The sequence below is a fragment of the Amaranthus tricolor genome, chromosome 4 (assembly GCF_026212465.1).
Source record: "Amaranthus tricolor cultivar Red isolate AtriRed21 chromosome 4, ASM2621246v1, whole genome shotgun sequence".
NCBI classification, from domain to species: Eukaryota; Viridiplantae; Streptophyta; class Magnoliopsida; order Caryophyllales; family Amaranthaceae; genus Amaranthus; species Amaranthus tricolor.
Window position 1 is genome coordinate 29,100,570 of NC_080050.1, and position 26,531 is coordinate 29,127,100.

The 26,531-nt window shown below is 34.0% G+C and overlaps 3 protein-coding genes and 1 pseudogene across 6 annotated transcripts; 2 read left to right on the plus strand and 2 right to left on the minus strand.

Annotated features, from left to right (window-relative positions):
• LOC130810932 (uncharacterized) overlaps positions 1 to 3,562 on the minus strand; it is a 7,329-nt pseudogene extending 3,767 nt beyond the window's left edge.
• On the minus strand, positions 3,371 to 15,522 carry LOC130810066 (uncharacterized). Of its 4 annotated transcripts, none has more exons than XM_057676004.1 (11): positions 15,305 to 15,522; positions 14,227 to 14,382; positions 12,674 to 12,874; positions 12,463 to 12,585; positions 12,228 to 12,265; positions 12,034 to 12,145; positions 6,956 to 10,915; positions 5,213 to 5,365; positions 4,826 to 4,924; positions 4,602 to 4,741; positions 3,371 to 3,979 (listed from the first exon to the last, which is right to left on the minus strand). In XM_057676004.1, the coding sequence occupies exons 2-11, from the start codon at positions 14,302 to 14,304 to the stop codon at positions 3,721 to 3,723; spliced, it is 5,163 nt and encodes a 1,720-aa protein (XP_057531987.1). In that variant the 5' UTR covers positions 14,305 to 14,382; positions 15,305 to 15,522; the 3' UTR covers positions 3,371 to 3,720. The 4 variants fall into 4 exon arrangements, with proteins under 4 accessions (XP_057531987.1, XP_057531984.1, XP_057531986.1 ...); XM_057676001.1 differs by having other exon boundaries at positions 14,227 to 14,387; XM_057676003.1 differs by having other exon boundaries at positions 14,227 to 14,387; positions 15,162 to 15,321.
• A 3,139-nt stretch (positions 15,523 to 18,661) lies between these two features.
• LOC130810933 (putative pentatricopeptide repeat-containing protein At1g12700, mitochondrial) lies at positions 18,662 to 21,285 on the plus strand. The gene is made up of 2 exons (XM_057677052.1): positions 18,662 to 18,694; positions 19,258 to 21,285. Exons 1-2 carry the CDS (start codon positions 18,662 to 18,664, stop codon positions 20,368 to 20,370), a joined length of 1,146 nt encoding a protein of 381 aa, XP_057533035.1. The 3' UTR covers positions 20,371 to 21,285.
• On the plus strand, positions 20,374 to 21,381 carry LOC130810067 (putative pentatricopeptide repeat-containing protein At3g16710, mitochondrial). Its single transcript, XM_057676005.1, has one exon. It carries the CDS (start codon positions 20,374 to 20,376, stop codon positions 21,106 to 21,108), a length of 735 nt encoding a protein of 244 aa, XP_057531988.1. The 3' UTR covers positions 21,109 to 21,381.
• The last annotated feature ends 5,150 nt before the right edge of the window (positions 21,382 to 26,531 follow it).

Genomic DNA, 26,531 nt, shown 5'->3' on the forward strand with positions numbered 1-26,531 from the left:
TCTGCATGAATCGATATTATTACATTTCAATTCCTTTCCGATACCTCCCAAGGAAAATCCCGAATTGAATCATCCCAAATTGACGGGTTAGTGTAAGCTTATCCATGCGGTTGTGCACTCTTCGAATAGGAATCCATTGTCTGAAAGATCCTAGCTTTCGTGCTTTGGTGGGTCTCCGAGATCCTTTCGATGACCTATGTTGTGTTGAAGGGATATCTATATGATCCAATCGATTGCGTAAAGCCCGCGGTAGCAATAGAACCGGGGAAAGTATACAGAAAAGACAGTTCTTTTCTATTATATTAGTATTTTCTATTAGATTAGTATTAGTTAGTGATCCCGGCTCAGTGAGTCCCTTCTTCCGTGATGAACTGTTGGCACGAGCCCTACGTTTTGTCTCTGCGGACCGAGGAGAAGGAGGGCTCGTCGGGAAGAGGATTGTACGATGAGAAGCAAGGAGGTCAACCTCTTTCAAATATACAACACAGATTCTGGCAATGCAATGTAGTTGGACTCTCATGTCGATCCGAATGGAATGAATCATCCTTTCCACGAAGGTAAATCTTTGCCTGCTAGGCAAGAAGATAGCAAGTTAAAAATTTTGTCTCGGTAGGACATGTATTTCTATTACTATGAAATTAATAAATGAAGTGGTTAATGATGGGGTTACCTTTATCCTTTTTGGAGTGACGAGTGTGGTATGTGTTCAGAAATTGGTCCATTTTTCCGGGGGCGTGGAAACACATAAAAACTCTTGAATGGAGATGGAAAAGAGATAGAACTGAAGTTCCTTTGGAAAGGGTAAGATCTTTGGCGCAAGAAGAAGGGGTTGATCCGTATCATCTTTAGCATATGGATCTAGTTAGAATTGAGAAATCAAATCCTAAGTTCTTACACAAATTCTTGTGAGAGACGGTCTCTTTAAGAGACCATCTCTAATTGGGCCGGCCCATTATATATTTTTTTATAATATTATAAGTAGACATTAAGAATAATGTAAGTAGATGTTTAAGATATTAAAAATTAGGCATTAAAGATACAGTAAGAAAGCTTTAATGGGCTGGGCTTGATATACGTCTTTCAAAGAGACGGTCTCTCAAGAGAATAGCTGAAGTTCTTAACCTAGTATAGATAAGACTCAATTCTACATATTTTTTATTGGCTCTTTAGTATTGATCAGAGGAGAATCTAAGCTTAGACCTTCTGGTTCAAGACCTTGGTCTTTTGATCAATTGAAAGTTTTCTATTAATATCGAAATATATAAACATATAACACAAAAGAATAATAATCAAGTTATTTTTTTAGCACACATGATTGTTTGTCCAAACTATACTATTATTTTAAAAATCTAAGCTTATTCGCAACGACTAGGCACTTAAATTGCTTTTTAATAGCCATATTACAACATTTTACGGATTAAATCTGTAAGCACTTTTTTATACTATAGATAGATAGATTCCAACAATTTTGCTAAATTTAAACTATATTAAATATTTTTTATGTCAAAACTTATTTTAAATATTATTTTGAAGTAAAGAGAATCATAGAATGGCAAAATGGATCATTTTAGATTGGCAATAGGTTTGCATAATTTTAATCCAATTAGATTTTGGGAAAAGATCAAAATTGAATAAGGATTCATATAAAATCAAGGTATGAAAAGATCATTAAAAATTTTGGTAGATAAGGAAAAAGATCAATGCAATAGTCATAGTAATAAATCAATAACCATTTCACATGAAAATTTGTGAATTTATAAATACTACTCAAATTTCTAAAACAATCATTAGTTACACAATTAAAGTGGTTGGAGACATTTAAAACAATGGCAAAAAAGTTTAATGATAAAAAAATTAGTTTATGTTTTTAATTAATGGTTTTTTTTTTCATCTACTATTTATCTTTTTATAAGTTAAATTTTTCTATAACAAATTGCAAAATTAGTAGTTGTTATAGTTTAGAGTTGTGTTCTAATTATCAAAAGAACTTTTCTTAGGTTGAACCACAAATAATGTATATTCCTTTTTCTTGTAGGATAATTCCTTCATCATAAACTTTGAAGGACACAAATTCAAGCCCTAAATGTCTTTTAACAACACATCAATTAAAATTATTCATTTAAAATTCAGATAGATTCGTCTCAATGTGTATTTTTCTATTATTTGCATTTTATAATTAAAACTTGAAAACCCAACATTAAAGTTATTTAAATTTTAAAATTTACATTAAAATCTGTAGAAAAATAAATGAAAAGAATAAAAAAAAAAGAATATTATGGAAGAAATGCAACATAATGGTCTTAAATCAATACTTCATCTCCATAATGATACACTCAAATACTCCAACACAGAAATACTTGTCCACAAAATCAACATAAATAAGCTATCATCAAAGCAACAACCACCACGGCCGCAACCACAACCACCACCACAATCACCACCACCACCAACGACAGCTTTATTATCGTCGCCATCTCGAGGATTGCTACAATCATTAGTATCATCAATTGGAGATATGATTGGAACAGAAAGTGGATTTCATCCCATTCAATTCAATGAAGAGAAAATAGTGAATAAATGCACAAAATCAATTTTAAAAGTAAGAAAAAGTGTTGGAAATATTAGGCATGATTTAATATTATTGCCTACACTTACATGCAAATTAAAATTACGTAAAAAATGCATGGATGGACATGTTATTTTAGAGGCTGATAAAATGGATTTTTCATCTTATGTTTTCGAGAGCCATAGACAAGATGGTCGATTGATACTTAACTTGATTGTGCCTTTTCAAGCTCATTAACTAGATTTTAATCTAGGCCCGAAACATCGAGACTGTCTAGGTTATGATCAAAGTTATAACCTATTAATATTGAATTATGTAATATCTAATGCAGAAAAATGGGCCCAATTGATCAAAGTTATTTGATTAGAAACCTATTAATATTAAATTATGTAATATCTAGCAGAAAAATGGGTATAGTATCCTATATTCACCCTGTAAATTGTTTGATCAATTTAAATTTTGATTAGTTGAGATGAACTTTAATTTCTTTAGAATAAAAGTTTTTTTAACCTAAATAATATTAAAGAGAAACTTAATTTTCGTATGTTCACAAAAGACTTAATTCTCATCATGTCGTCACTCAAGGATAATATGAATCAAAACACTTTTTAAATTCTATCGTTAGCAATTTTTCAATATTAATATTTGTCAATGTGAAAAGATTTTTTTTAAATTAATAGAATCTATTTTCAAAAATAGAAATGTTGCAAACTCAATAAATCACACAAAAATGAGGATTAATGTAGCAAATTCAGAGTAATTGATGAAAAAGTCATCCAAGGTCAATGACCAGATTCCGCAGAATTTCAATGACAAATGTTGTAACCAAAATTCTTGATTTAACGATTAAATATTGTAATTTACTAACTATACATACATATCAATACATAATATTAGTTGGAAGTTACAAATATTACCTATGCAACAGCCCATAATAAACAAATAGGCATCAAAATCTAACCTATAATAATGAAAATGGACAAATTTATACACCATTGCTTATTTATACAAGCATGATTGTTCTCTATTGGTAATCCAATGCTTCCTCCTCGGTCCGTCGAACCTTCAAAAATGCAAGTCCTTGTGTTTATATAACCAAAATGGATAAACAAACTTGTGGTACGGACGTTGTGAAAGATTACGGAGATGAATCCTCATGGCTCGATGATTGGGGTCGACATAAGTCTTTTGGATGAACGCGTGTTTTTTAGTGTCATAGTAAGCTTTTGTCTCTCACCTTCAACTTCAGCAAAATCAAGGCTTAGTTGAGAGTATCGCTTGTGCATTTCTTGGAGTTCCGCCTCCATAGCGCCATATCTTTCCTTCATCCCGAGCATGTCTTTGATAAGCTCGTTTATGTCTCGGAAGCTTTGGAATATTGCAGCTTCGTCACTATGCAGCTTCAAGAAAGAACTACACCACAGAAAATGGATAGGTACACGATGAGGCTAGAGGCGTTCAAAACAAAACATATAACCTGATATATACCCGACCTTATAACCGAATCCGACTTGTCCCGACTTCAAAATGAATTTAAAATTATGTAAGCATCAACGTGGGCACAAGACCAGATTTTGAATAGACCCAAAACACGTGACCTAAAATCAACCCGATGACTCGAATGAACATACTCCCTACTTCCAGAATCAATTGTCATGTACTCACGTGAGAAAGAGCATATCAGGACATAGTCGAGTGGGCATAATACAAGAGGATATGAAAATGACAATCGTTTTTTGTTGATATCCTTACAGAGTACTCTCTCATTTCTCTATACGTGTTGTGATCTGTATTTTATTTTAAATCCACAAATTGAAAACATAGTCGAGTGAGATGTTGTTTGACTCATCTCAACATAAATTTACTAATATTAACTTTTTATAATTTTTAATTATACGCAATTAGAGATATCATGAACTGAATCAGCGTATTGAATAGTATGCAAAACCAAATAAGACATTTATAGCAAAATGGATGGAGTAAAATAAATCTTGAATCACATGTCTCAAATAAGAACAGGGTCTGCAGAATTCACCTCTGAAATTGGATGGTTGATTTCTTGGCCTGCAAGGCTTTGGCAAGTTCAAGCTCCAAAGCAAGAACTCTTTCTACCGAGTTCCCACTTCTTGAAGAATCGTTATACAGAGAAGACATATCGCCAAGTTCCTTGCTGACCTATTGCATAAAGGTATCGTGTTTAATAGATAAACTAAGAAGTCGGATTGGACTTATCACGCTACAACGGGACTCAAACTTTACCTTCTCGAGATGAATCTGGTCTCTTTGTAATTCTTCAAAGTCTAGTCCATCCGCGTTTTCATCTTCTAGAAGACTATTTTCACTTCTCATCCGTTCTAACTATTAAGATACGAAAGGAGACAAGAAATTATAAAGGATACTAGAAGGGTGAATAGGGCCAAGTATAAACAACCGAACATTCTTTTCCAAGATGAAGTGATAAATGGAAGGAGTATTTGATAAGCTGTAAAAATGGATGTGAACATGAAGCAACCGGAGACGTCTTGATGGAAAAGATGGAAGAGAACGGGAAATGTACGAGAAAAAGAAACAACGTAGAGGAGAAAGAAGCTTTAAAGAAAATGAATTTTGCGTGTATGGCAATATAGCATTGCTAAGAGCACATACCTCTTTCTGTAAGTGGTCTATGCATGACAATAAATTTTGCGTGTTCATCTGATCATTTAGAAGAGTGACATGCTCGGAATCATCGTTCAGAGTATCATTTCGACTCTTTGTTATACCTGAAAGATCTTTTGTAGCACTGGTTACCAAGGCGTCCTGCATATACCCCAAATTAGTTTCTCATTACTAAACAAAGAGGCAAGGTCGGTTTTAAGGCTATTCCAGGTAGCCGACCACCTAGGCCTCCAGAAATAAAGGGCCTCTAATATGGTACTATTCAGGCCCATTTTTGAGTAACACTTTTTAAGTCATTTGTTTGTAAACTTTTTTTAGAATACGTTTTATCTTGAATTATTTTTCTTGAAGTGGAAATTTTATTATCTTTTGATATAAGGGAAAAGTGACAAAAAGTACCTAATAAAAAAAATTTCCAAAAAGTACCTAGTAAAAAAAGTTTTTGCCAAAAAATACCTAACAAAAAATTTTCTTTTCCAACGAGTACCGATTAACGTTTTCCTTCGGTTGACCGTCAAATATAACGGTTGACTGGTCAAAATCGTAAATTCTTCTTCCTCATCTTTAATTTCTTTTCCAGTTTAATTTCCTCACTGTCTTCTTCCTCTACTTTTTACTCAAAATCGAAGTTAAATTGGAAAAAAAATTGAAGATGAGGAAGAATAATTTTCAATTTTGACCAGTCAACCGTTATATTTTACGGTAGACTGAAGGAAAACTTTAGAAAAGAAAAAATTTTATTAGGTATTTTTTGGCAAGATTTTTTTATTAGGTACTTTTTGGAAAAAAAAAAAATTTATTAGGTACTTTTTGACACTTTTCCATTGATATAATAAAGGGCCCTATTTTGAAAAACATCACATTCAAAATCTTTGCTCCACCCATGCAAAAAGGGGATGGCATATTCAAAGGTTCTGCAGTGAAGAAACTTCATTATTGAACATTGAATATCGAACATGAGCACAACATAGACATAAGCTGATTACGCTAAAGTACAGTAAAGTTATTCCTGTGGTTCATGATGGCTGCCCTTGTTAACGAAAATATGCTTACTAGGGAGACTTTAAAAACACCAACAGGCTATTTTGATGCTACTAACTTAAAATCATGCAATTGCGTGTGCGGTCGCTAATTTTAGACACAATTCATTAAGATTTTTCTTGCCCATATCTTATATGTACAGATTGTTCAGCGGAACAACAACGCCAGAGCATTATTCCCAAAAGACTGGGATCGACAACAGGAAACAATATCATTTCGAACGGCTGTCCACATAGATTCTTATTCTCCATTCATTTCAAATTTCTACCATCTAGATCCTTCGTATCCCTTTCCATATGCATCACTAGACATCAAGACACTTGCCTGACATTTATATATGATTTTCATTTGCTTTATGGCAGCTCACAAGCTATAATTAGGGTTATGTTCAGTGTAACATAATTCACCATTTAATTCGCTTTCGCGATTCACTCAAAATGACTCTAAAATAGCCCAACACTGACCATAATTCGCTTTCTTTGATTCGCAATTCGCAAGGAGATAAGTGAATCATGTAATAGTGGTTATGTTTAATGCAGCTATAGCTGTAGACCTACTTATATACTACGTCTTGAAGTTTCAAATCTCAAGCTTTTCATATTTGAACAAGAAAATCAACACACCGAACAAATGGTCGTTAAACTGTGTATTTACCCAAATCAAATATTGTATGAGCAAGGAGAGAAGTACCTGTGTTGCTGATGGATTTCGATTTTCCCCGTCTTCCCTTTCCGTTTTTGGAGTGATAATGTGAGACAAGTCATCCGCTTGATCATCAGACGAAATACTTAAAGTTACCTCATCCAATGTTTCTCTCCTGCTTAAAAGTGATTTATCGGATAAATTGTCAATATTCGATGGCCCATTCAAACCCATTTGCAGTACACGACACGGGTCCTCGTTGTTTTTGGGACTTGTCATGAAAGCTTTGAGATTCTCTATTTGTTCTCTCATCAATTCAACTTCGTCCACCAGTCTACCATTCTCATCATGGGATTTCTGCAAAGATTCCATAAGCTGCTTTTTTTCCTCCTTGCAACAGTCCAGACTCATAACCGAGCAGTCTAACTCCGCCTTCAGTTGTTCAAACGCCATGACCTTCTCACGATTATCCGACAGCACGGAATGTAACTCGGTCTCTAACTCCGAGATTCTCAACAAAAGTTCTTCATTTCTTTTTAACTGAGACGCTTCAGATTTCTTTTTATTCTCGAGATCATCGAGAGCATCCTGTAATTTCCAAAGCATCTCTTCACCATGCTTCTTAGAAATCGACAGTTGATGCCGAAGTTCTTGCATCTTCGTTTCATACTGCTCCTTAATAAATGCTATTCTCAAGGATTCTTGCATGGTAGCTGAAGACCCATCAGTTTCTTTCTTTTCACGTGCTTGCGTATGCGCAGCATCAGCTTTGTCTTTAAGTTCTTTCAGATGAATCGACAAGTTCTTGAATTCCTCCGTCTTCAACGCCTGCTCAGAGAGCTTACGAGTAAGATCGGAACACTGTTTTTGTAGCTGTTTATAATCTTCATGAATGTTTCTATGAAAACCCATTTCCTCCACGAAGGCTTTCAGCACCAGGAACCTATTCTCCAGCTCTTCGTTCGACAAAATCAAATCATCATTCTCTTTTTGACAACATTCAAGCAAGCATTTCAGCCCTTCAATGTCTGATAAAAGCTGCTTCGATTGACTTATTTCAGCCTTTTGCTGGTCAAAATGGGACAATTCCTCCTCTCTGTCCTTCAACCGAGCGTTGATATCGGATAAATCAGCCTCGAGCTGGTTTTTGAAACCCCTTTGAAGAGCCAACTCATCCTGCAAGTTTTCGACATTTTCTTTTAAATTATTAAGCTCCGCCGTTAGCAAGTCACATTCAATGGTCTTATTACATAAGGATTCAGTGAGGCTTCGATTTTCCTGTGTTATTCTGTCAATTGTCGATCTATTTCCCTCCAAATCATCGGTAACACTTTGTAAAGCCGTTATTTCTAAAGCGAGATCCTTGTTCCTGGAAGTGAGTTCTTCAAATGAAACATCCATTTGAGCAAAATCAGATAAAAGATCTTGAGTCACCCGAGTATGATTTTCCTCTGCCTCGGAGTAAACCTTGAGTTTGTCACCAACAATCTCGACATTTTTTTGAAGATTTTCCACTAGAGTGCTGGATTTATTAAATTTATTAACCATGTTCTCTACATCATACCAGAATTTCTGCTTCAAAACCTCAATTTCAGACTTGGCATCAGCTAAGGATACTCGAGCACTATCACGCTGATCCTGGAGCTCAACCTTCTCGTTCACAAGTGCTACGATTTTATTCTCGAGCTTCTGTTGACACTCCTCAAACTGCATTATAATATGCTTGAATTTCTCCAAATATGACTCGGTATCCTCTGCTGTGCCCCAGGAAAATGAACTATCAACTTGTTTGCTGTAAAATACCGATAAACTCTCCAGTTTTTCACGTAGATAGTCGACTAAATTCCGCAAATGCTCCATTTCTCCAACTCTGTTCTTCATGCTTATCAGTTCGTCTTGCAACGAGGAAATCTCATTTGAAAGATCTATCTTCTCCTCAGCCGCTTCCTCTAACAGAATCGTCAACTTCGCCTTTTCGGCATTACAATCTTCATAATTGGTTTTATAGTTTTTGTATTCAGACAACAGACTCTCCATTTCTCCGACTTTTACTTCAAGAGAAAGCTTTTCATCGGAAATTTTCGTCAGATTTGCTTCCAGTTTCTCATTATTCAAGACAAGTTCATTGCACCTCGAAACAATTATAGCCTTTTCCTCACTAAGATTATGTACATTATCCCTCATATTCTCCAGTTTAACCTTCAGAGATTCATTGGTCATCATTGTCAGTTCTAGCTGCTTCGCCATTTCACGCATCTCTGCGTCCGCAAGTCTACTCCCCAAAGCCGCTTCCTCTAAAGCCTCAAGCAGCATCACCGAGAAGATGTCAAGATGCACATTTGCAAGATGCATCTCGAAAAGCTCTTCTTGAATTTTCCCATAAAGCTCCTCTTGCAATGCAAGGGACCTCTTTAGGTCTTCCAAGAGTGTATCACTTCGCACGAATTGATTTTTAACGGCCATGCCGTCTTTTGGGGACCCTGTAACTTTCTCGGTGTTAGAGCCTTCAGCAAGGTTACTCGGCATCGCATCTTGAGACCCGTTAAGCAATGGTTCTGATGGTTCTGAAAAAGCTCTATGTATGAGGTTTTCATTTGTCTCGTACATAGAATGTACCTGCAAAGAAAGCACTCCAAGGTCCTTTTGCAACTGATTAACAGCAATCGAATAATTTAATCTCGCCCTTTTAAGCGCTGCTTCGGACGAAACAGCTCTTCTCTCCAACTCTTTGTTAATAGCATCCAAGTTGCATCGCTCTTCAGCGAGTTGTAGCAGCTCATTGCTCATCTGTTGATGCATTGCCTCCATTTGAGCCTTAGTGGATGAAACGGTGTATATACAGGAAGAGTGCTCATTTCTAAGATTCTGTAATTCACCGAGTATTTGCTTCTGGTTTTCCTCGAGCTCTTGAATTAGTGCTTCATAATAACATTCCATCTGATCCATTTTTCTCAAAAAACATTCTCGTTCGGCTTTGGACTCGTCTAGCTCCCTAAGAAGTTTGAAAATTTCGCCTTGCAGGGCGTTCGTAGCATCAACAGAACCAGTCCCCGGAGCGAGTAGCCCCGGCAAAAGCACACCTTCGGGATGACACAACTCAACACCTAGACCAGTATCTGCTGTGACAAGGTCGATTTTAGACGAAGCGTTTCCATCATCATTTGCTTTACTAGCCGATAATTCCTCGAGATGAAACATAGAACCCTCTGTTTCTTGTTTGAGAATTTGTAACATATTGGACAGTGCCTCCAGATCTGCATGCACTAGTGCTAAATCCTTCCCGTCGAATCCAAGATGCGCCTTTTCTCGAACTTCCTTCACCTTATCATCCACAACTGACAAGCCCTTCATCCATCTTAGACTCATGTCTTTGATTATATTATGCTGATCTGGTTCCACGATTTTTCTAGCAATCGGAGGATTCAGTTTTAAGCTTTTTAGCCATTCAAGATCATCTCGGAACCTGGAACACTCCGATTTGAGCAACGAAACCTCGTTCACAAGTTCTTGATCTGAAGAAATCTCAACCGACAACTTTTTCGTCACGTTTTGTGCTTCAAGAATTGCATCATCAGCGTACCTCTGTACCGAGGCTACGTCCATTCTGAGCTCACGGATAGAAATATCAGCGGCTTCCAAGGCTGCTTTGAGTCTGCTGTTTTCTTCATAGACCATTGCTATCTTAGCATCAGTAGAGTTTTCTGTACCCCACGGATGGACCCAATCGCATGTACCATGCTCCAAAAAGCAATGATCAGATGCACCCTTTTCAGTTCTCGGGCTTTGAGTCGGAGAAACCCCTCTAGGATCACCAGAAGTTATGCTCTTGGCACTATCAAATTCACGAGTACTAGAGTTTTCATGTTTCTCTGCACTCAAACTTCCCGAAGTATTGGATGATAAATCAAACCCAGCAGCAGATTCTGCATACTCTTCACTGATACCGGATTCTTCCTCGAGAGAAGGCAGCTCTCTTGGTTCTGGCTTGAATTTAACTCTAGAATTCACCTGAAAATATAGGACATACACTTGAATCTTTAAGACGCTGTATATTCTTACAGAAAGACAACAATTTAACCCTTAATATCTCTAATCGTGCATAATTAAAAGTTATAAAAAGTTGATATTAATAATCCTTGCATTGAGAATTGAGACAAATGAAACAATACCTCAATTGAATATATGTTATATTATAGATTAACAATAAAATGCAAATTAAGATTGATAAGTGAATAGTAACCCAATAGTAAATGAGACTACTAGCAAGAATAGGAGGGAGTATTTCTTCACTACTGATGTGAATTTCACTATTTCAGTATGACTTCCAAGATTTCATATTTCATTCGTAATTTGATTATTTTATAAATTCCTGTCTTGGTTTAAAAGAAGTCATAAACATGAAACACTTTTATTTTTTCAGCAACATATAATGCGATGTATAATTAATTTACTACATTGTCCCCGTGAGTTTCTCCTGGGGACAATGTTGCTTATTAAGGGTGGTGTAATGTATAGAGTGGGATACAAATGGGAGAAGAGATATAAAGAGAAAAAGAAGGGTCACCTTCCAAAATAAGTAAATGGGAAAATCCAATAGGACAGCCAAAAATAGCTCATGGAGTAAACACCATAGTGTAAAAATGCGGTACGGTAGCGATCGCGGTAATGTAACGGTGATGCAGCAACGGGAGTGATGCAGTTATCATAACGCCTAAATATCAGTATTGGTCGAAACCATAAGATATCCCTTGATACGACCTAAAACGCGATTTTTGTACACCTTTACAACACGGGAAATTCGTTTATTTTGAAAACCTTTACAACGCGTCCGATGCGATGCGATGCGGCATTGTTTTTACACTATGATAAACACATAGGAACGATGAGACTTGACAGTACTGATTACCAGTTAGGAGTTCAATTGAAGAATTTCAAGGCCTTACTAACTTGCAGTCAAACCAGCAACCAAACAGTAAGGACATAGTAATGCATATGCTATAAAATTATGTCATTTGATTTGAACATACTAAATGTCATATAGAAATTTCATCGCAACATGCAGTTATTTCACAGGGTTTGTCCTTTGTACAAAAAGGCATGTATCAAGAGAACAGGTAATTACAAACCTTTTCGATGCGAGAAACCACAGCATCCACAGGTGTCAACAGTTTTCCAGAATCATGGTCAGTGTTTGTCTGCAGCCCTCTGTCACTGACTTCCCGTTGCTGTTCGAATTCCCTAAACATGTAAATGACAAATTAGAACCTACAAAATCATATATCGGCATCAGACACTTGTATAAGGAGTCCGCACATGGTACCTGAAACCGGTTTTAGAAGTTAGAAGCTGCACCGTAACCTGGCAACAAATCAGAGTTAGCAATTTTTCTTATGAGCAAGATTAATCAGAACGAGCATCACACACACACACAGCCCCACCCCCCCCCCCCCCCCCCCCCACCCCTCTCTTTTTAAATTCCTCGTGTCCTTTTTAAACAAAGCTCAGACCAAAGTGGTAAAAGCAAATATTTAAAATAAAGTACTGAATATTCTCACATGTAACATAGCTCCAGAATCAGATCCCAGGAGGGGGAGCGCAACAACGGTGGGCTTTAATGCATCAACATAGTCAGAAAGATTTATGCTAGCTTCACCAAGTAGGCTAGACCGTGATGTACCCTGATAACAGTAGGGTGAAGAGATCGAAAAAAGTTAGTAGATTATCAACAACATCCACGTTGAGGAAATAAAAAAGACATGTACGTACCATTGCAACAGGAATTTTGTAAATTTTGTCTTCAAATTGTTTTGTTTTAGAGTCCTGAAGAAGTCTTGTGGTTTCATAGATAGGATCTGCCCATTTGCAAGAGCCATTCCTAACATTTGCTTTATTAGTCTTTGCTGTTGCCTTGCCGGAATCAGCCGGCACAAATGATATGAACAAATTATTCCACCCAGTTTGTGGAATCTGTACAAGGCAGAAACATATCAATTCAGTGAGTTCTTGGAGTAATCAATAACACTTTAAGCTACCACTAATCCAAACACATTGATAATATTGCTATGAATAGTGTAAAAATGTGGTAACAGGTGCAATCGCGATAATGGAATGTTGATGCGGTAACAGAATTGACGTGGTATCGGTTGAAACTAAAAGATATCCCTTGATTCGATCCAAAATGCAATTTTTTTTTGCACCTTTACGATGCGGAAAATATCGGTTTGTTTATATTGAAAACCTTTACAATGCGCCTGGTGCGATGCGATGCGGCCTTGTTTTCACACTATGTCTATCACGTTGAAAAATAACAAAACGAATCCAAAGGAAAAAATTGAAGCATATCACTTTCTAGAAGTAAACATGTATCAACATTTATGTTGGCACCAAAACAATCATTTTACATTAATAATTTGGAATACTCTCATATCTTAAATTTATACATCATCCATGACTTTGATATGCACTTATTTCGTCTTGCTCTAACTTTGCTCTTTCGGCATAAGCAGCTTAAGAGGCTGGAAGCTTTTATATCCCACAAATCACAATAACAAAAATAAAGATTCTATAATCAGCGTTAGCTGGAAATAGCAACCCCAATACAATCTATCTATATCAACTTTACTCTAAGTGTCTAAAACTCTAAATTCTACCAATAATGCTTAAAAGCGACAAAATTGATGTTCGGATATTTGTCCACATAAGCTATAGTGTTACCTAATATGCTCATCCGCCTTTGTTCCCAAAACCCCCGGGGAACTGTGAACCTTATCTTGGAAGTGGAATATGCAACCTACTTCATGGTACTTTGTACAATGCTATACTTGTAGACTTGTTAGATAAACTAGGTTTTGAATTGTGTCTTGAAAGAAGTTACATCCTTCATGTACCATCCAACATGAGATTTTAATTCAGAGTCAAGTATGCATTCACACTATGTTTGGATTAGAGGAAACTGAGGGAAGGGGAAGGATTGTATGGCCTGTTCTAAACAGTCGAACAGTCAAACATATTATAGGACGAGTCTTAACAGTAAAGATGTCATTGTATGGCCTGTGGACTTTTGATTCTAATGTTTTTCATCAACTAGAACAAAAAAGCGTATATTCATGCAAATTCAAATACTACCTCCGTTCCATTATACTTGCAACTATCATATGTCACAATCAGGTGCGAGTATTTAAATAACAATATTACTGGGAAACGAATATTTTGCAAGAAGAACCCAGCATATTAGGAGATTCAACTGAAGAAGGCCTAAAGTAATCAAGATGAACTACATGAACAATATGGAATCAAAACATTCAAATGAGAAAACTTACATGTGTAGCATGGAATTGAAGTCGGAATACAACTTTTACTTTGTTCTTATCAACTTTCCACTTTGTAGCCCTCGACATTATTGACAATCGGAGCGTCACACAGTAAAGGTCGTCATTTGTATCTCGCAACCCGATTGCATCAATTCATAAAGGAAACTATCCTGATCAACAAACCCATTCAATTTCAAAAAGGATGTCAAAAATGGCACTTAATTTTGATCAAAAAGATAAAAGAAAGCCATCTCTAAGAAAATTCAAAATGGGAAACTAAATCTACTCCCACAACAGTTTGACTAATTGCTTACGAAGTTCATTTACACTTTCTATTCAAAGCATAAGTAAGACAATTGCAAAAATCTCTAAAAAACCAGAAAGTATAATCATCTTTTCCTTAAAAAAAAAAAACTTCCAAAACCCCAAAAGAAAGGCAATTAACTATCAATATCTACACTAATGTGGGTCACTTCGGCCCCAATCTCCCACAAAATTTACATTCAATTGAGCCAAATCAACCTAAAGCAAAATAAACAAGTATATTCTGATTGATTTGTTTCAAATTATTCCAAAAATGCGCTCAAAAATCAGCAATCAACAGCATAGAAAACCAAACCAAAAACAGATCTAGCACTTAAGATCAAAAAACAAGTAGAAAATATACAAATTTCAGCAACTTCACCTCAAATATTTCGAATTCTGGCTAAAATGAGCAACAATTAGAAATGGGTTTTCTTCAAATAACCCAAAAATCAACTTTAAACCTTCTAAATCTTAACAATGTGGTTTAAATCATAGCAAAACAAGATCAAAAACTGAAACAAACAAAATGGGTAAATGGGGTTATGATTGATAATCAACAGATAAATCCCAAAAAGTCAAGAACTTGATGGAGAACTAAGGACCACTTCTCTTGTGTAGGCGTAAAAAAAGGAAATTACAATGATGGTAATGAAGAAGTTGTGAAGTAGAACTAAGAACCCATGAAGCATAAAACCCAAAACAGTGAATGATTGTATGAATATGAAATTTCCCAAAAAAAAAAAAAGGTTAAAAAATAAGACAGAAAAGTGTTGTCAAGCACCTAATTGTAGATCTTCAAATAATAGAGTTGCTGGGTTTACGTTTGAAGTAAGCAAACAAACATAATCTTGTATTTGAAGCTTCAAACAAGAATGGATATTTTTTCTACTATTTATCAGCATTAATTAAGCTCAATTAATGAATTTGTAGTACTTATTGGTAATACTTGTAATAATTAATTTTAATTAGAGGGTTTATGAATGAGCATAGGGTTTTTGTGGGGTGAGTGAAGTGAGTAGAGAGATATGTGGGAGTTTATTGATTAATTCATTGATTAAATCTAATGGGTGGTCATTTTTATTTTGGATATGGAAATTTAAATTAAAGGGTTAAATAAGTAATAGAGTGATACACTAACAAAATAATTATATAAAAAAAAGTTAAGATTAGATAATTCTACAATCTCAAGTTTCATTTTGGCTACTGAATGAACTTAACCTGTATAAAGGGTGTCACGCAAATACTAAGTAAAACATGTATATAATCAAAGGATCAAGTGTCTCTCGGCCTCAGCCCATGTACCTAGGCCACTTTTATTATTATTGTATTGTCCATTCCTAGTGCTCAACAATTAGTGCTTTGTTGATGAGCGTAAGAAAGTTAACTTATGTTTTTTTTTTACTAAGTTGTGAAGTTGCCTCGTACTACACATTTGATCTCTTTGAAAGAAAAGAGTTATAGCATATAGTTTGTCAAAAAGCTACTTCAGTTAGTGTTAATCCTACCCAAATTATTGGTTATATGTTCAATATATAAATTGATTTATTTGATTTTAAAAAGTGTTCAGATGTATTAATGTATACATTAGTTTCTATAAAGGTTTTTATGATTAGATTATATCTTCTAATTTATATGAAAAGATCTTAGTGGTAAATTCTTAAGCAGTGATATTTTAACAAATTAACACTTTTTCGAACGTTAGTTCACAAAATTGAACATGGAAGACTTTAAACCCTCATAAGCAACCTTTTAAACAATCACTAAGATAACCACCAAGCTAAAAAGTACAAGAGTGTTACTCTATTAACCACCACTTGACTATTTAATGTGGTAATTGAGTCGTGAGTGGTTGAAGCGTAAGAATGTATGGGTAGTCGTCCAAAGCTACCGATAAAAATATTTTAAATCGCAAAGAAGACACTTAAACATTACAAGGTCTTTTAAAGTACTTCAGATTAAAAAATCCAAAAAACCTTTCAATCGAAAAAAAGCAGTTTTACATACTCATAATCTCTTAAATAACCTTTTAAAAGCAGATCCTCAACGAATCTGTTTGGTCTCATTTTTTGCTTCAAAACCTTGTAGCCAAGCTAGAGCTTTGGAGACTTGTATATGGTTTAGAAGTAAGAGAGTAATATTGAGTTTAGCTTGACCTAAATAGTTTGAATGACAACATTTTGTATTTAGATGGGTTGAAACATATTTTTATATTTTAGTATGTTTAGTGTTTGCTTATTCATCGTTATCTCTTTACAAATTAATTTCAATTAGACATATGTGTGTGCCTATTAATTGTTAGCCCTAAAGCCCTAATATGTAATGCATTTGTGTACCTAGTGGTTGTTATCCTTGTTCATGCCACCAATCAACTAAAATTCAACTAAATATACACAACTCTTATCACCGTTCGGGTAATAACAAAAAAATATCATTTCTCTAAATATGATTCATATTTTATTTTTAATTGCTCCCTTTCTTTTATGCACAACATGATCCACTTCTTTCATGTAAAGTAGTATTTTTTATTTTTCGTTGTTTATCTCATTATGATGCATTAATGGAGAAATATTTGTTTGTTGCATATTAGTTTCTCTTGTCTGCTTTTTCTTTTGACTCCATCTCAACTATTTCTCTAATCCTTCTATTCTTGTGATACACTGATTTTAAAAGCCTTATTTATTTTATATTTTTTAATAAATTTGAAGCCTAAAAACAAATAATTAAATTGTGTTAAAGGTAGTCTAACCAACGTCAACTACTATTTCGGGCCTCTTAATTTAGAAGTCCTATGTGATTGACACTTTACACGTGTCCAGAACCACTATTTTTTCGTCTATAATATGTTTCCAACACTTTTATCCTTCTCATTATCATGTTTTCATCCTTCTTTTGAGACTTCTCTTTACTCGAATTCAAATGAGAAAATTTCTCCTTAGTGAAGAAATAGTTAGTGTTGGTGGCTAGACTAACAACAATGTCAAATAAAACCTAAAAGAGAATTGTGATTATCATCATCATCATCTTATTCCGCGCATAGAGACTTGTGATCAAATATAAAAAATATACTACCCAAGAGAGACTTGTGATCAAATATAAAAAATACACTCCTCTTACACTTATGAGTTTATTTCATGAAAATCGACGCACATAATTAGTTTAGTTGTCGGAAAATTAGGGTAAAATTTACTTTTGTGAATAACATTGAAAAAAATGTATAAATAAGAATTAAAAAAATTACAACATTATTTTCGTGAAGGAAATATTTATCAATTAAATACTTCAATTGGTCTCCTAAGAGTTTTCAACAATACACAATTGCATGAGTACTAAGCAAATAGTGAGAATATTTTAATTGTGTGAATAGAATAAAAAATTAGAAAAAAATACAAAAAAATATGTAAATTAAATTAAAGAAAAAGTAAAAATAGACAGAATAAAATAGAAATATCAAATGCATGAGTATGGCTATAAAAATAAAAAATGTACACCTATTAAACTTTGGAATAGAGGACTAGTGACGCATTTTAAAATCAATTTTAAATTCATTCTAAACCTATTTCTTTATTATTTGGATTTAGTTTAGACTTATTATAACCTATAAATCCATTTTACTATTTTAGTACTAATGAATGCTTTAACGTGTAAAAAAGTTTAAGTTCGAATAATTAAATCAAGACCCAATTAAGACTCTAGATCCACCAGACTCGACAGTTTGGGTTTAGTTCCGAAATTTTTTAGACTCAAAGGATTTAGGTTCAAGTATGATTTCACTAATAATTAATGGGTCTGGATATAAGTCTGATTAGCCTCGACCCTAGACAATCCCTATTGACTATGTTGGTTACTTTTGTTATCCTGCACGATAATTATTAATAGCAACACGAATTCTTAGATATGACGACCCATGACGATCAATTTTATTGGGCTGACTAATCTATATTTAATGTGATAAAATGATCACTTACAATCTTAAAGTGGTCAATTAGAGAAATATACTAATTCTATAAACCCACCTCATCTATAATAACTATTACTAAAACAAAATACAGATAACATCATTACATTTCAAAATTGCTTACATGTTATAACCTTAACAAAAACTTTTTCTGTAAAAGTGAATGATAATGTCATTGTTATCATGATTAATATTTATATCTTTGACTTTATCTTTGTAATTATGAGTATAATATTATCCATATTAATTGATTTTTAACTTTTTAGTTCATATCATTTAATGTATTAGAAAATCATATAATTTATTTTTTTCGATTATTTATAAAATCTTTTCAATGTTATTTATTAAATAATTATAAAATCTTAGTTTATACAAATATATTAAAAATTTTTAATAAAGCCGAGCATCGCACAGACACTATCTAGTAATAAATTAAAACAATCTACAAACTGTTAGAAACAATATGAAATATTTTTCATAATGTTTAATATTGAAATTAAAATCAAAATTTAATTTGATACGAACTTCCTTAATTTTTAATTAGGAGTATATTAGTATTTGTATAAAGAATATAACACAAAATAAGCCCTAAAAACACCCAAAACGAAAATACGAAACCATATAGTCCTCCATAGTCAATTGCATAGCCGTATAATTGTCCGAAATCCATTACTGCCGAAATTCTTACACTTTCATGTCCTTGAATCTCCATTACTGTCCAAACGAAGAAGCTCAAATCGGCCGGTAATTACAATGTCGATGGTGATGAAGAGATCTAGATCTTTGTTTGCATCTTCACATCTCCTACTGGTACTCTACTTTCTTCCTATTTTCCCCTGTTTTACCAATCTTCATATCCATTACAACTATTTCATTGGCGGTTTTATTCTGATTGTCATCAAGAACAAATTGATTTTGATGATTGTCATTTGTTTCTTGAATCTGTTAGACATCAATGTTCATTAGGGTTTACTATAATTGATGATGCCATTTCTCTTTTTCGTCATTTGATTTCTTTACATCCTCAACCTTCCATCGTTGATTATACTCGGCTCTTTATTTCCATGTTGAAGATGAAACCTTCTCCCCCTTTTTCCACTGTTATTTCTCTTTTTAGGGAACTTCATTTTTCAGATGTCAGTTTAGATTTGCTTTCCCTTACTATGTTAGTCAATTGTTTCTGTCGTCTAGGGTTTGTTGATTTTGGGTTTTCCACATTGGGTATGATCTTTAAGTTAGGCCATCAAACTAATATTGTCACTTATAATACTTTGCTAAATGGTCTTGTTCGCGATCATCGATTCGATGAAGCTGATTTGTTGCTTGATAAAATTGTCCGCCTTGGATTTCAACCGACAATTTTTACTTATGGAGCTATGTTTAACGGTCTTTGCAAAGGAGGAAATAGTGTTGGTGCTCTTAACTTGCTTAGTAAAATGGAAGCTGATGGACAGTATATTCCTAATACTGTCACATATAGTACCATTATTGATGGTCTGTGTAAAGAGCAACGTTTACAAGAAGCTCTCCAACTCTTTGCCACGATGAAAAATAAGCGTATTTTGCCCAATGTCATCACTTATAATACCTTAATTCGAGGTATGTGCACTTTGGGACATTGGACAGATGCTAAAGAGATGTTTAATGAAATGTTGAACAACAACATGACTCCAGTGGTGGAAACTTACAATATGATGATAAAAATATATTGTGAAGGAGGGATGGTTATTAATGCCGAGGCTGTAATTGCATCCATGATTAAGAAAGGTTACATTATAGATATCAACAGTTATAATGTTTTATTGTCTGGTTATTGTTTACTTGGTATGGTTAGAAATGCTGAAACACTTTTAGATTTGATGGTACAAAATAGTTGTCAGCCTGATGTTTGAAGTATGAACATTTTACTTAATGCATATGTCAAGTTGAATAGTTTTGACAAAGTTTTAGTTGTGCTTCAAGAAATGTCTCATAAAGGATTAACCCCCAATATCTTCACTTATACCATAATTATTGAGGCCTTCAGTAAGGGAAATAAACTTGAAATTGCTGGCCAACTTTTCGAGGAAATGAAGACTCGTGGTCTAAAACCTAATGTAGTTACTTGGAATTCAATTCTTTATGGCTTGTGTGAAGTCTCAGAACTAGATAAGGCTGTGGTGTTGATAGGTGAAATGGTGAATGAAGGGGTGTCTCCTAATATTGTCACATATAGTCTTTTAATGGATGGCCTATGTAAAGTCGGGCAACTTAAGGAAGCAATAGATGTATTCTCATCTCTCCCATCTAAAGGATTACAAAGAGATGTGCATGCCTACACTATAATGATTAAAGGACTTTGTAAAGGGGGTTTAATTGATGATGCATATGAACTTTTCAAGAAAATGGAGGATGATGGATGTTCTCCGAATGAGTACGCCATTAACACAATGATTACTGGATTTATAAATGGTGGTCATCTTAGCAAGGTTTTGGATCTAGTCAACCTTATGACTAAAAAACAATTCAAGGCTAATGCTATCACAACTCCATTGCTACAAGGTTTACTAATTCGTCATGATGTTAGTGACTTTGAAAAGGAATCAATTCTACAAGTTTTGAAATCGAAACTTGTATATAGTTCAACTTGAAAATTTAACCATGATGTTGTCTATGATGGGATTACGACTTTGATATTGTTGTTGACTTGTTGTACATTGTCGTGTTAAAACTCACCATATAACTTCCAATTTTTATTTTTGTTTGATAAGTAGTCAATACCTTACATTAGCTCTATCAAAATTCAATATACTTTTTGTTTTCTAGTATTTCCATCCGCTACTCCTATTACACAATATTTTAAAGCAATTTTCTTTTTTGAGGACGGTCTTAGAGAAATACAGATACATGGCTTTGCAACTAAATGTATGAAGTCTGCTGTTTTTTTTTCTTGAACCTACATTTTACCTAATATTCTTTGTTCATAATTGTCTTCTTGCAAATTGCAACTGCTTTGAATTTGATATACTACTATTAGAAGATAATTTTGAGGATGATCGATGGTGTATAAGATGCGACTGTTTTATGTATTACAATTTTTGAGATTCTTTATGCTTCTAATCCTAACTCCTTACTTAATTTGTTGATATGTGAAGTACTCTGATCTCCAAATTTTTTAGCCTTGTTTTAAGGTGAGATGCTTCATGTTTCTTCCTTTACCTTTTTGCGCACGCAGGGTTGCACACTATGGCTCTTTCTCTCTTTTATTTCTTTTATCACTGTCCTTTCCGAACTTAACTTTTTCTTTGTTCTTACCTCTTAAAACCTATTTGCGTCATCATTATGATCTCAAATCTATTCCATGGTGAATTTTTTCAAGAGCAATTGTTCTCTCTCCAGTCTTCACAATACAACTCAGGTAAGTGCTCAATTTTCTTCAGTTTTCTTTCATTCATTTTCTTTACTTTCTCTCTCCAATTTTGTGCGTTTTTTTTTCCCCGGTTATTGTAATTCAACTTTTCCAGGTTATATTAATACTATGGATTCATTGTGGGCTGACCAATTGGATGCAATTCCATATTCCCATTTTTGTATGAATCTTAATAAATGGCATGTCACATGTTTGGAACTTCAGACATAAACTTCCATAAAATTATAATGTACATTAGTGAATACAGGCAATAATTGTTTACTGGAGTTTACCTTAAGCAGTCGCTAACAATAATGCACTATTCAAGAGATAGACGGAGAGTGGGTTGTAACAGAAAGCTGTTGACACCAGGGATGTGGTGGTTTCTAGCATTGACAAGGTATGGAACTTGCCTTTTTTCTCGATACATGTTTATATTTATGAATTTATGATGCTTGTTTTTACCGGTAAAAGAACCTTTGAAATAGTTACATGTTGCAACGGGATTTCAATATGACATTTAGTATGTTCAAATCAATTCACGGGAATTATTGTGTATGTATTAGTGTGTCCTTGACTTCTGGACCTCTGGTGCTGATTTGAGTGCAAGTTAGTAAGGCCTTAGAAATCTTCAAGTGAACCCCTAAATGGTAACATGGAGAAGCTAACAGACCAAATGGTTTTTCATGATTTATTTTGCGACGAAGGAAATATTCATTTTTAGGCAACTGAATTTGTTAATGATATCAATTTCACAGGTTGTCATTAAAAATAGATGAACAGAAAGATCTCTGATCTTTTGTCTTCATAGATGTGGATCTGAGGTTAGTTTATCATATGTCGAGCCATAGAATGTCCTTATGCTCACAAAAATCTTCTAGGCACTCTTCTCATATAATTTTGTGATATATATGCACAATACTCAAGAAGTATGTATGGGGAAAGGAGAGTTTTTTGTTCTTGATGAATTACCCTCAATTTCTGTGCAATTTTCATCCAAGTTGGCTAAGCTTGAAAAAGATCAAAGAACGGGGGAAAATAGTTAGAGTCAACTAATGGAGTTAACTATTTGCCAAGGTAAATAGATATCTTTTTTACATTCCTCTGTCCTTGAAATAAACAGAGCTGATAAAGTAATACTGATATGATCAACACAGGTTACAATAGGCTGTGACGTAGTTCAATCCCAAATAGCACGGTGGATGGTATTTCCGGAGCCTAAATCGGCAGCCATTGTGCTTTTCAAGGGCTGGCTGTGTACAGGGCAACCTCGTCAACCGTGTGTAAAATACATCTATGGAAGAGGAGTATGAGCTGGATTTGTTTCTGTTTCTCCATCCTGATATTGGTTTGTCTGCTTCAACTAAACTCCAGGTATGCTGCCTTCCATCAACAATTTACCATCAGCTCTATTACTTAATCAACAAACATTTCACTCATTTAAGACATTTTTTAGCCTTCTATTGGTTAATGTTGTGTATTGGATTGTCAAGTGAACATAGATGTGTCTCATTACACAAAAAGTTCCTTCTCAGAGAATTATGCTGCTAGAATTTCTGATGATATTTTAGGTCTTAAGGTTACTAATCCTCAAGAAGTAACGAGACAAGGAATGGATCTACTCAAAAATTGACCTTCTAAGCTACTGAGCACCATAGTCGCCTGATGACACAATCATAAAATTTGTCCTAGAGCACCAGTGGCTATGGCCACTAGTTGTGCTAATCCACTTTGAACGAGAGTTTATCAAGAAAAACACATAAATGAAGTTTAACTATATGAGGAAGCCAAAAACGACCATCACTAAGTCAGCTACTAGAGATCATGTTTATGATTTAATTAGCCGCTTTTCTCAGAGGCTGGATCCAATTGATTGGCAAACGTTACTGTTCCAAATTTGAATCCGCGATGTCCTGGGCTTGACAGTCTTTGCAACATTGAGTTAAGATGCTCATACATATCTCGTACATTTGTTTTGATTATTCATGTAGGTTTAAACCGTAGTTTTGGGAGAATGAGGCTGTCTTTATTAAGGCATTCAGTGTTTTGTTTCTTCAACTTGATCGTTTGCATTCATATTCTGTTTGGAAACTGAAGGAAATTGGGTCGGGATTAGAGTGTTAACTAATATGCTACATAATAACCTACGCGAATATATAGTCTTCCCAAAACGATTCAAAATGACCCTAGATTAGCTTGTGTCAAATCATAATTATGTTGGTAGATTAGTAAGAAGCTACTCTTGTGAGAGACCGTCTCTCGGTGAGAAGACCCCAAATAAAAAGCTCATATTCTCATAATATGTATTAGATGGGCTATTTAATTCTTATATAAGGCACGTCTCATATAATAAATTGTGATTGATTAGTAAATTAGGTAACATTAAAAATAGAATGATTAGTAAATTAGGTAACATAAGAAATAGATAGTTGATAACTTGCATTTTATATGAAGGAATATATTTATATTAGATTGAACATATATACTGTGACATACCCCAAAATCTTACTCAATAAGAGCACAAATTACTAGTAAATGAAAAACAACTGAATAAAAATATCAATAAGTAACTAACTTAATATTAACTTGATTAAAATTCCACATAATCTATACAAGCTAAATATCTTTACATTACATATACAAAGAATGCTTTCAATTTCCCTACTATTAAATATTCATTTAAAAACAATCATAATATAAAAAGTACCAATCATACAAAGACTACGATTTTCATTAAAAAATGATTTTTTATGTTATGGTCATATTTTGTCATGACTCAAGAACTATAATAGTTAGAATTGTGTGAACAATCCTATGATCATATAATTTAGGTATACACTAGAAAGTAGGAAAAGACAACAATAAAAGAATAAAAAAGATATAAATGCTTCGTTAATTTTCCACCACTTTCTAAAGCTCTAAAGCTAAAGTCACCCTCTTTTAAATTAGAATATAGCTTATTATTTGATGAATCATTGGTGCTTCCTTTACATTTGTGATCCTTAAACTTTGTGCACACACCTTTGATTAATTGCCCTTTTCAATCACCAAAAGAGGAAGATTAATGGAGGATATTGTTCTTAAATCTTGAATCAACTTTGTCCAATTTTAGCCCATGCATAGAAAGGTGGAGGATTCAAACTCGAATTTGCCCAAATTATGATTTCGGTCATTTGATTTAAAATCCTATTAATGTTTGTTGTATAGTGACTTGCATCAACATGACACTCTGAATTCTTTTTTGGACCTATGTTACTTGGATTCCGGTACTGATGACGACAATTAGTATATGTCCGAGTGTCGGATACGTCTAAATATTCAATTTTAAGCCTAAAATAATGTGTCTAAGCGTCATACCAATGTCCGAGCAACAGGCATCGGACACGGGTATGTGAAGCAGAATGAAGAGTCGTAAGTTTATGGACCTATGACATGCTCGAATGATGGGGAATAGTGTATTTTTGTCGAAAGCCATCTAAATTAACCTTCCTTGGCACATGTTTTATGGTCAACAAATGTGTGTATGGCTACTTCGTTGGTTAAAATTGAATTTTTCATACTCCTTTGGTCGATGAAACAAAAAATGGACGAAAATTGCGCAAATGAAGCTCCTTTATTTTAGTGTAAAGGCGGGAAAAAGATTGAAGCATCACGCAAAGGAAAAACGAGTTAGAGGATCACTTATCTACAAGCGCTCGGATGAGCTCGTGGTGCGCTCAAACGAACATCCGAGTGCTGCCTCATTTGGCTTAATATACTTGCTCCTTTATAAATGTTTTTTGCTCTTAATTTTCACTTGTATTTCCGTTAGTTTTTCTATGTATTAATATTTCATGTTAACAATCAAAACATTTATAAGACAAGTAATTTAAAAAATATATTTGTGCACTAATTCTTAAATGAAACGGTCTTATGGTTAGACCATCTCTATTGGGCTAGCCCAATACATACGTTCTGTCTTAAAGTGATCACTTATAACGTTAAAATGATCACTTATAATTTTGAAATAATTATTTTTTATAGTTTTAGAGTGATTACTTTTAATCGTATATAACTAGAGATATTTAAGATATTAAGATTGAAATTGTTCATTAGATATTATGAAAACAGAAGTGTAACAACTAAAAAAAGTCCCTTTAAATTATTACTATATAACTTAAAAAAATTTTATATATTGGTGCAAACGAGAATTATGTATAAAATAAAGCATTATACAGAAAGGAGCTTTGCTCAACGAAGATCATATATTGCGAGCATCACGAATCAGCCTTTTATTTTTTAATAAGCTTAATATAGATGGTAAGTCTATTTATTTAATTTTGTGTAATGTGGACAAGAATACAATATATAAAAATACCACTAGATTTCATATCATGTTTTTATCAATCTAATACTCTTTCTTCAAGTCAATTATGATTATAGCTTAATAGCTTCTATTACTAATAGGCTTACAAGGAGGTAAAAGTTATGTATGGATCTAGTCCATAATTTTTTTTTTATTAATAAGGCAGGTTTGGATATGAGGTTAATGAGAATCAATATCAGATTTTATATAGAGAATATAGTTTTTATCGTCACTAAAGCGAGAACTGACTCTCTTAGTCCACATTAAAAATAGTATGCACATTTTCTTTTGAGGCGTAGAATGAATCATGTGATTTACGT

Coding starts and splice junctions, on each gene's coding strand:
- LOC130810066 (XM_057676004.1), bottom strand. CDS start 14,304: ATGTCGAGGGCTACAAAGTGGAAAGTTGATAAGAACAAAGTAAAAGTT. Junction 12,875..14,226: donor TTCAATTCCATGCTACACAT/GTAAGTTTTCTC, acceptor TGCCTTGTACAG/ATTCCACAAACTGGGTGGAA. Junction 12,146..12,227: donor ACTTCTAAAACCGGTTTCAG/GTACCATGTGCG, acceptor TTACATGTTTAG/GGAATTCGAACAGCAACGGG.
- LOC130810933 (XM_057677052.1), top strand. CDS start 18,662: ATGATTAATATTTATATCTTTGACTTTATCTTT. Junction 18,695..19,257: donor ATATCTTTGACTTTATCTTT/GTAATTATGAGT, acceptor GAAGAGATCTAG/ATCTTTGTTTGCATCTTCAC.
- LOC130810067 (XM_057676005.1), top strand. CDS start 20,374: ATGAACATTTTACTTAATGCATATGTCAAGTTGAATAGTTTTGACAAA.